Below are 9,787 nucleotides of genomic sequence, written 5' to 3' on the forward strand. Positions count from 1 at the left end.
GCGGGAGACCCCAGTCTGGTCCCACTCCAGGAGGAGGCCGCCTACCCCCTGCACGGCCCTGGGCACCCCTCAGGGACCAGGCTGGGTCTGGCTGTGCGGCGCTAGGCACACGGTGCCTCCTCCTGCCTCCGGGACCCCAGCAGCTACCAGGCCCTGCACAGATTTCCTCCTTTCAATGTCCCAGGAGCCCCCCACCGCCCCGGACAGCGGGAAGAGTTGGTGCTATGGTACAACAGGCCAGGGTGGGGCACGCAGGGTGCAGGCGGGGCCGGGCCCTCCACGGCCGGGGCCACGGCTCCATGCAAGGGCCTGAAGTACACGCGGTGGCCCAGGGGGCAGTGGAGGGGGAGGGTTGCGGGGCGGCCGGTGCGGAGTGGCCCGCGGCCCTGCGCACCAGGCGCCTACTTCATGCCGCTGCGCAGCACCTGGTTGGCCGCGATGAGCATGACGCTAATGATGAAGGCGATGGCGAAGGCGCAGATGAGGCTCTTCCGCACGCACGTCTGGCGGATCTGCTGGTTGGAGCAGGCTGCGGCCGCCACCACCGGCGAGCAGCAGAGAGACAGAAGGGACAGCCAAACGAGGGACTCAGGGGCCGCCTGCACTCCCGCACCAGGCGCGTGGAGACGCGGGTTCTGGGGCAGACAAGGCCCCCCAGCGCTCCCCCCAACCCAGGGTTCCTCCCCTGCCCTGCCCGTGGGATCCCGGGGGGTCACTCACTCTCCACGTCCACGGGGCACTCCTCCGCCGTGCCCAGGTGGCTCTCCTCCTCCGTCATGATGATGTTCTCGATGTCCTTCATGGACAGGTGCTCACAGAAGGTGTCATAGAGCAGCCGCTTTAGCTCGTCCACGGTCAGCTTCTGCATGTCACACTTGGGTGGTGGGGGGAGACACGGTGCTCTGGCCACGGCCACCACCACCAACCGTCCCCACCTGGCCCCTGCGGCCACACAAACCAGCGACGAGCCTCTAGGTCCCGGAGGGCTGGGAACCACTCACCCCTCTCCTTGAGTCCTCGACCAACAGTGGCCTCCCCAGGGAAGCCCTTGGCCCAGCAGACAGAAGCTTGGAGGCGTCATTGCCCCCACTTTGAAGCGCGGGCCCGACCCTTCAGTGGCCCCAGTACAGCCCTCCAGTCAGCCAGGACGTACCTTCCAGAAGACGGTGTCAAAGTCAGTGCCGTGGAACTTCTCTGGGATCCCTGAAGTGGAAAGCTTGGGTCCCAGGAGGGTCACAAACTCCTCAAAGTCCACTTGGCCGTCACCTGGAGTGGGCACAGTTCCAGTCAGCTGGGAGGCTGCACCTGGGCGCCACGGGCCAATAGGGGACCCAGGAAGTCCCGTCCTCGGAGCCTCACACGTGCCAGGCTCTGGGCTGACACTGAAGCCCCCGAGTGTGCAGAGGCCCCACCTGACAGGTGTGTGTGGGGGGGGGGGCGGTGCAGCAGGCGGGCCCTGAGTGGCCTCGCCCGTGGGAGACACGTTTCACCCCGAACCCTGCTGCCCGGAGCGGGTGTAGGGCCAAACATCCTCCCCACCACACACAGGAAGTGAAGCTCAGGATGCTGTCCCTGTGGAGAGGGGATGTGGGAGGGGCCAGAGAAGACTGGGAGGAGAGGACTGGGCCTTCCTGGTGCTTACGAGTTTTTCCTTCATTGAAAGCCAGATGGCAAATACAACTAATGATTTTTTTTTTTTTTTTTTTTTGGTGATGGAAACTGGAATATTTCGTATTAATATATTGTTGTTTACTCACTCAGTTGGATCCCACTCTTTGCAGTCCCATGGACTTTAGCCCACCAGGCTCCTCTGGGATTTCACAGGCAAGAGTACCAGAGTGGATTACTATTCCCTTCTCCAGGGGATCTTCCTAACCCAGGGATCGAACCCCCATCTCCTGCCTTGTAGGGGGATTCTGGAAGCCCATTTAGTAGATACATTCTTACTTTTCTGTACTTTAAAATTTTCTTGGGGACTTCCCAGTGGTTAGGACTCCTTGCTTCCGCTGCAGGGGGGACGGGTTGAACCCCCGGTTGGGGAACTAAGATCCCACAAGCTACAGCACGGCCAAAAAAAGAAAAATCCCTGGAATACAGAGGTACAGAGTCTCCAACTTCTTGGGTATAGCTGGGGCTGTCACACTCTGTCTGACCGCAGTTGTCCAGCTGAGAAGTGGGGCCAGACCCGGCTGCAAACTGCCATGGGCTTGGGGCCGACCCGGAGTGGTGAGAGTGACCGGATCCCTGGAGGCTCAGGGTCCACACTCGGCTCCCCAGCCCCGCCGCAGGTGAGGGGTGAGGGAACAGGCAGGGGCGCAGCTCACCGTCCATGTCCAGCCTCTGGATGATGACCTCCAGCTCCACCTCGTTGGGCATGTAGCCCAGGGAGCGCATGGCTGTGCCCAGCTCCTGCTTGGAGATGAAGCCATTGCCATCACGGTCGAAGACTTTGAAAGCCTCTCGGATCTCTGGGGGAGGGGCAGAACCGGTCAGGACCTCACCCCTGTCCCCAACAGCCCCTTCCTCAGGCCCCTGGAATCCCAGACCCCACCACCTGAGCTCAGGATAGAGACTGTGCCCGCCACCCCTGACCCTCACCACCCTCTGGGGACCCCGAAGTTCTGGTCAGAGACAGCCAGCGGGTGGCCCAAGAGTCCACTACAACGCTGCCTCCCTGGAGCTCGGGGCAGGCCAAGCTCGCAGCAGTGGAGCCGGGTGGCGGCAGTGATGAGACTGCCCTGGGGTCTTGGGCTCGGCGTGCCAGGCCCCTACAGCCTCTCCAGGCGTGCTCACAACGACCCCGTGTGGCCGGCACCACGGAGCCCGCTGTGCAGGGGAAGACTTGGGCGGGGAGCCGGTCCTCCGTGAGCTGCCGAAGGCTTCCCGCCCACCCCCGCTCCTCCCATCCTCCCCACTCCCGCCCCCCCCGCTCCTCCCATCCTCCCCCCACCATCCCCATCACACTTCCTCCCCAGGCTCAGCTCATTAACACCGGCCAGCACTCGTTAATGGCGGCCGCGAGAGGCAGCCGCAGCTCCGGGCTAACAGCTGGGCGCAGACTGCCTCCGGGAGCCCGACATTTGGGGGAAGACAGGATGGATGGAGGCGCCTCCGCAGGCCCAGGCCAGCTGAGGTGTGGGGGTCACTCCCCCCGACCACCACATCGTATGGAGAGGGAGACAGCCCTGAGGAACCTGGCTGACTCAGGGGTGGAGAGCAAGGCACGGGGCTGGAAGCCTGAGAACCAGAAACTCGAGTGACCTTGGACCAGCCTCAGTCTTACCCACAGTAAAATGGGCAGTCGCGGTGTGAGGTGTTACCAAAGATATCCACGGTTGAGGGTTGAAGGGTTCTAAACTCTCCCCGTTCAGCCTTCCACCTCTGTCGCTGGGCGTGCTGTCCCGCCATTGTTACTCAGCCCCAGAAGGGTCCTACAGAGCACCTCCCGATGTGGGGAGGGTCTCTCAATCCACTCTCACCCCCTTGGCTCAGGTTCCCGGGGGTCTCCTCGTTCAGTTTGCAGGTGGAGGGGAGCTCACGTGTACAAGTGTATTTGGAAAGAGAGGCGTACTGCATACCTGGAAAGTGAGGTCTAGGAGGCTAGGTGGCCAGTGTGGGGGTCTGTGAGCCCCTGAGACTTACCGTGGGATCCTGCACCTGGGGGTCAGTCCCTGATTCTGCTGGACCCACTAGAGCCCAGAGAGGGTGGCCATGTGTCCCAAGCCACACAGCAAGGCGGCTGCGGCCAAAGCCCCAAACTTCATCAGGTTCATCCCACCTGGCATCCACACCCAAGGCCTGAAGGTTCCAGTTGCCATGCAGGCCAGGACAGTGTCCACAGGCCTCACCTGAGCTGCCTAGGCCCCCAGACCCTCTGACTCTGGACTGCCACCCCCTCCCCAATCCTAGGTAGGGCCTGAGAAACCAGTCTCCTAGCCAGTGGCCACTTGGCCAGAGGAGCAGCTTGGAAAGGAGAGCTGGGCCAGGCCAGGGGCTCCTGTAAACCCTGGACTCGGGGAACTCCAGGCCAATGCCCATCTAGAGTTTCCCTGGGCCATCGAGAAGGTCACGAGCCCCCCACCTCCAGAGCAGTGTTAGCAGAGGACCAGCAGTTCCAGAGCTGCTGTGGGGGTTCCAGTCCCCTGGGAGTCCTGGGTAAGAGAGGAAGACACTGGCATTGCAGCCAGGCATTGTGTGCCTGACCCTACACACACACACACACACACACACACACACACGCACACGCGCGCGCACAGGTTTTTGGCTGGCTCTATTGGCCTCCTGACCACACACACACACAGGTAGGTTTTCGCTGGCTCTGTTGGCCTCCTGACCTAGCCACAGGCTCTGCCCACTTTATGTATCCTGAACTCCAGCCCCAGGGGCCCTTTCAGTCCAGGTGGGTGCCAGGGCTGCTCCCCCTGCAGGCCTCTGAACGGGAGGCTCCTTTTGCCTGCAACGCTCTTCCCCTCTCCATAGCGAACTCGGATACATCCCTGGTTCCCAGCAAGGATGGACGTCATCACCTCCCTTCCTGCCTGCCCCCCCGCAGCTGACTCTGGCCCTCCTCTGGCTCCCACAGACCCCTTCCCCGGAGGATTCCTTCCTGACCACGCTGGATTGTGAACTATGAGATGCCATGAGAGCAGGGACGGGTGGGTCTTGTTCACTGCTGTGTCCCGTGACTGGAACGGTGCAGTCATCCAAACCAAGCCATTTGCTAATAAATGGTTAAATGAATGACTGATGCAGGGACCCCCCTCCTACATCTGGAGCACACAGAGGAGCTGAACAGAAGCTCACGGTCCATGTGGTGGGGGGCCACCTCTCAGAACCCAGTTACTCTTAGTTTACAAATGATCCTAGTAAGGGCAAGTGTTAGCCAGAGGCGGGGGGTGGCTGGGGTGCTGCTTGTCCTCTCGTGCAGCCCCTAAAGACCCCCTCACCTCAGGGGCCACCACAGAAGAGGGGGATCACCCTCAGATGAACCATCCTCAGACGCCCAGGTCAGGGGCTGGTTTGAGGGAAGCGGGAACCCAAGGAAGGGACCCCATCTTTCTGGGTCCTCAGCTGGGAGGTCCCAGGGTGGGATGGCAAAACTGCAGCCTCAGCACAGTGGTGGTACAGTGGATGCTGGCTCGCTCCCCTGCAATGAGCTGGGGGCCAGGCTGTCTCTCCCACCCCGACAGGGGCTAGGTGAGCCCCCCGAGAGCACAGGGCTGCTTCCGTCGGAGCCCCTGACCTCCTAAAAGTCATGAGAAGATACACACCAGGGGCAGTGGAGGGCAGGTGAATCCTGGGGTACGTAGGCAGGCGACAGTCCCAGAGGCGTCCCTTTCTCAGGCAGGACGAACCTCCCAAGACCACTGGATCAATCCAAACACTGCCACCTCCCCTTCCACGTGTCCCCTTAGCCTCTCCTCCCCGGCACGCCCGCCTCACACTCAGTCTTGCTCTGTGTCCTCGGCCTTGCTCAGAGCCACGACCCGGCCCCTGCTGATTCTCCAAGGCCAAGTTCAGGGATCACCTTCTCAGCCAGAGAATCAGCACCAAGTCACGCAGACTTGGGTCAGATCCCAGATCTCCCACGTCCTGGCCAGGTGCCCTCGGGTGGGTGTTTGCTCACCTGTACAGTGGGGCTACAGAAATGAACAAATAAGAAAATCAAGCACGTGAGAACTCTGCCGGGCCGGGCCTGGCTCAGAGCAGGATGCTATAAATCAGAACATCCCAGATGTTCCGGCAGAGCAGGAAGGAGAAGAGAGGTCTCAGGGAGCTTCGGACACCAGGCCACCCTTCCTGTTTGCTGGTACTAGGACCTAGAGGCCCAGGGCTTGGAGTCTGGCCTCGCCGCTCAGCTGCCAAGAGACCTGGACACGGCACCTTCCTCTCTGAACCTCCACAGACTTATCTGTGAGCTGAGAGTGTGACTCTTGCCCCATCCCAGAGACTTGGACTCTGCTGGGGGCCCCGGAGCTGGGTGGGCGTCACAGCTTGCCTGTTGCTGCTGCTGCCATCGACACAGCCCAGCTGGGCACGTTTCCCCGAAAGCCTTGCTCTGTTCCCGCCCAGGAGGCCGGGGGAAGACTGCTGCGCTCCATCTTGGCATGGGGACGCCTGACCCGGGCAAGGGCTGGCAGGGCCTCTGAGTTTCCAGGCCGACACGGGTCCCTTCCTGCTGCCTCCAGCCTCTGCCCTCAATCCCTCCCCTGGCCTGGGGAGCTGCGTCTGGGCCTGAGTCCCCAACCAGCCCGACGGGAGCCGGAGTCCAGAGAAGGGGTGTGTGGGCTGGAGGTCACTTTCAGGGGGCAGAATGTGTCCTCTGCGGTGACGGCTCCTCTCCGCGGCATTGGCCCTGCGCCCCAGCATTTTGGCCTCCCTGAGTTTCTGGCTTGCACGGAGGTGGCTGCTTGGCTTGCGGGAAAGAGGGGCAGGAAAGGGGACCCCTCTGTACCCAGAATGCCCCGTTTGGCCACGCAGTGCAGACTCCACTGTCTGTCTGAGCAGGTCAAGTGCCAAGCCCAGATCCTTGCCCTAGTGGCTGTCTGCCTGCATGTCTGCTTGTCTGTCCGCCTGTCCGTCTGTCTGCCTCCTCCTCTCTCTGAGGGAGGGCTGGGTGAGGGCCTGCCGTTCCCCAGCTCCCAACCTCAGCTGCTCAAGTCTGTTGATGCCACTGGGGTCAGCCACAGGCCCGGCAGGTGGGGGGCCGTGCAGTGTGCATCTCAGGGAGAATCTGGGGGATTCTGTCCTCTGCTCGAGGAGGGCCAGGGACCCAGGCCAGCTCTGCCCAGCCACGTCTACCCATCCAGGGGTCCCCACGTGCCTCCGCAGACCTTCAAGGCCCTTTCCACCCACCCCTTCCCCGAGCCTGCCTTTCTGGCCCAGTCCCCCACCTACCGCGTGTTGCTTCCTCGTGGGCCTTCCCCGATTCCCTCTCCCCGCTCCTTAACCCCCCCACTGCTGCCCTGGTCTCCGAGCCCCCACTGAGCCCTGTGCCAGGCCCTGTGCTAAGCACTTCCATCACGTCCTCTGTCACTTGCGGCCCTGGGGAGGGGCAAGGCCAACCCCTTTTTACAGATGGAGAAACCGAGGCAAAAAGCAAGTGGTTGCCCGAGGTCACTCCGTAGATCAAGGAGCAGAGATTCAAACCCCTCCTCGCTTGGCTAGGAAGTCCTCCACCTTAAGCCAGCGCTCTCCACCTCCCTCCATCGTCCTAACCGCCCCCTGGATCTCTGCAGGCAGGCATGTACTGTCTGCAGTGTCTCATCCCAAGCTGCTGGGATCGCTGTCCTCGGCACACGTGGCTCGCCCACTGACGGGCGTCCCCCAACCAAGGACCTGGGTGGGACAGGAGTGCTGACGGGCCACTGGGGAGGTGGACGGGGCAGAGGGGGACTCTGTGCCATGGATGGTCACCCTTCCCACCCAGCCCTTGGCATCCAGGGACCACTGGGGCCTGCAGAGACCTGGTCTCCTCGGAGGAGGGCTTCCAGACTGCCTGCAGCCAAGAAGGGGGTCGATCACAGAGGACTTCCTGTTCTATCCTTGGCTGCCCACATGCTGTCCCAGACGGGAGGGGACCGCCAAGCATCTACAGGCATCATCTGCCTACCCCCCCCCCAGGGAGAGCCCTGCCCTTCAGATGTCCCCTGTGCTAGGGGCCCCTGCTCCACAGGGCCTGGGAGAAGGGGACGGGCAAGAAGCAGGCAGTGCGTTTGGTGTGGCTGGTGACTAACACTCCTGGGCTCCTGCCAGCATGTCCGCCATGCGGTCCAAGGGGAGCCTGCGGGCTCCTTGCCCCTGCACTGCCCGCCCTGTGCCCTGCTCACCCCTGCATCCTAGTCTCCTCCCACCTCTCCCCTTCCTTGGGGTCTGTACTCCAGGGCTGGGAGATTAGGGGAAGAGGAGCCAGTGAGGCCCCAGCAAGGCTGCCAGGGGCATGGTGGGATGCTGAGAGCAAGAGGAGAGAATGAGATGAAAGCTGCCTGGGGTGCAGGGGAGACAAAGTGTACCCCTGCCCGATTGGCCAGGAGGAAGGGATGGATGAGGGCCTGTGGAGGGGGGACTGTAAGAGGTTTAGAGTGCCCGGGGCAGGAGCAGACAGTGTTAGGGCAGGGACGGCCAATGCCCCACCCCTGCCCTCTTGCCCCTCACTGGACCCCCTCGTTTTCCCAGGCCCTGGATGAAACTCTGGTTCCTGGGCTTTGGCGCAGACAGGGCACGGACTTGGGCTTTGGAGTTCAAGGCCAGAGACCCAGTAGTGGTACCCATAAATCTGCCCTGCCCGTGTCAGACACCAGACCCCATTTCCACGGCTCTCCCAACCTCTGGCGGCTTTCGGGGGGACGTGGTGAGAAGCAGGTGGCTAACGGTGGTGCAGTGCGGGCTTGGCGTGGGGGCGCCTTCTCCCCTTGATCTTCCCCCCGATCCCCTCTGACTCCCTCAAGATCTGCTCCCTCCAAGGCTTGGGGGTGCGGCTGGACCTCTCTCCGTGGCTTGTGCTCCCACCGTCACCCCTGACTGCACTGGTGTCTCAGCTGTACCCCGCAAAGGCCCTGTTGAGCCCCAGATCTCAGAGACCCTTGGCCCTAAGGTACCTGAAGAGAGGCCCAGCCTCTGGGTGATCGCAGGCCCTCCCGCAACAGCAGATAAGCAGATCCCATGGGGCCGAGACCCCCATCAGCCCACAGCCCCTCACTCCACTGCCAAGGGCCCCCAGGAGGTCTGGGGGGAGGGGAAACCTGAGCCCCTGACCCCGGTCCTGTAGGGAAAGAGCTGCAGGCCCCAGGGGTCTCACTGCTGCCCAGAATCCTCAGTCTGAGTACCCCAGGCTCTACCATCTGCTCTGATCCTGCCCAGCCTGTTGCCCAAGGTCCCCATTCATGTCCAGAGGTGGAGGCACTTGGGAAAAAGATCAGGTCGCGCCCCCTCTGCCTTTCCCTATCAGGCTTGGTTATCGCGACCAAGCTGCCCAGTCTGGCCACTTGTTGTCGCCACCACCTCCCCGGCCGCCTTCCCGGCGCTCGGGGCTGGGGGTCTCCGCAGGGCTGTGGGGAAAGGGCTACGGGCCCTGCAACAGGGGCTGGGGGCAGCCCGGCAGCCGGCGGGAGCAGGGCAAGCGCCCGCTCCCCTTCTCTGGCTGCCCGAGCAGATTGGATTTTAAAAGCGACACGAGCGGAATGTCAATGCGAGTGCAGAGCCGCGGGCGGGCGCCGCCGAGGGGATCAGGATGCGGGTGCTCCGGGGGCCGGCGCTGGTCGGGGGGTGCGCAGCTCAGACCCCTAACCCAACCCGCCACGTTGCCGCACCGTCACCGCGGACTGCGCGGCCCCGTGACCCCGCTGCGGGGCCCGGCAAGTTTCCGCAGCGCGGGGGACCACGCGGCTGAGGCTGGGCCGGCCCTCCGCTTCGCGACCCCCAACCGCGGCGCGCAGGGGTGCGACCGGGTCCGGCCTCCCCGCGCAGCTGTTCGCTGGAGCACCCACCTGGCAGGCGGCACCCGCAGACAGCCCCCCAGCCCCCGCGCCCTTAAGACCGCGTTTCACCTGGGCGCACAGGTAGGAGGCCGGCGGGGGTCCCGGCGGGGCACTCACCTTCCAGCTCGTCCTCGGGGATGTCCACGGGGCGCTGCTCCGACAGCAGGTTGGGGACGGTGTAGATGCCCCGGTACATCAACGCCGCCGTCACCGGGTGGAACGGCATCTTGAAGGCTCCGCGCCCGCCCGCCCGCCGCAAACTTTGAGGTCGGGGCTCATGGGCCGGCGGCGGCCCGGGGGGCGGCTGGAGC

At 63.4% G+C, this 9,787-nt stretch overlaps 1 protein-coding gene across 1 annotated transcript; it reads right to left on the reverse strand.

The window, feature by feature from the left end:
• Positions 1–375: 375 nt before the first annotated feature.
• On the reverse strand, positions 376–9,787 carry CABP7 (calcium binding protein 7). Its single transcript, XM_027566358.1, has 5 exons — positions 9,594–9,787; positions 2,325–2,468; positions 1,154–1,266; positions 721–874; positions 376–529 (listed from the first exon to the last, which is right to left on the reverse strand). The coding sequence occupies exons 1-5, from the start codon at positions 9,700–9,702 to the stop codon at positions 402–404; spliced, it is 648 nt and encodes a 215-aa protein (XP_027422159.1). The 5' UTR covers positions 9,703–9,787; the 3' UTR covers positions 376–401.

The sequence above is a fragment of the Bos indicus x Bos taurus genome, chromosome 17 (genome assembly GCF_003369695.1).
Source record: "Bos indicus x Bos taurus breed Angus x Brahman F1 hybrid chromosome 17, Bos_hybrid_MaternalHap_v2.0, whole genome shotgun sequence".
NCBI classification, from domain to species: Eukaryota; Metazoa; Chordata; class Mammalia; order Artiodactyla; family Bovidae; genus Bos; species Bos indicus x Bos taurus.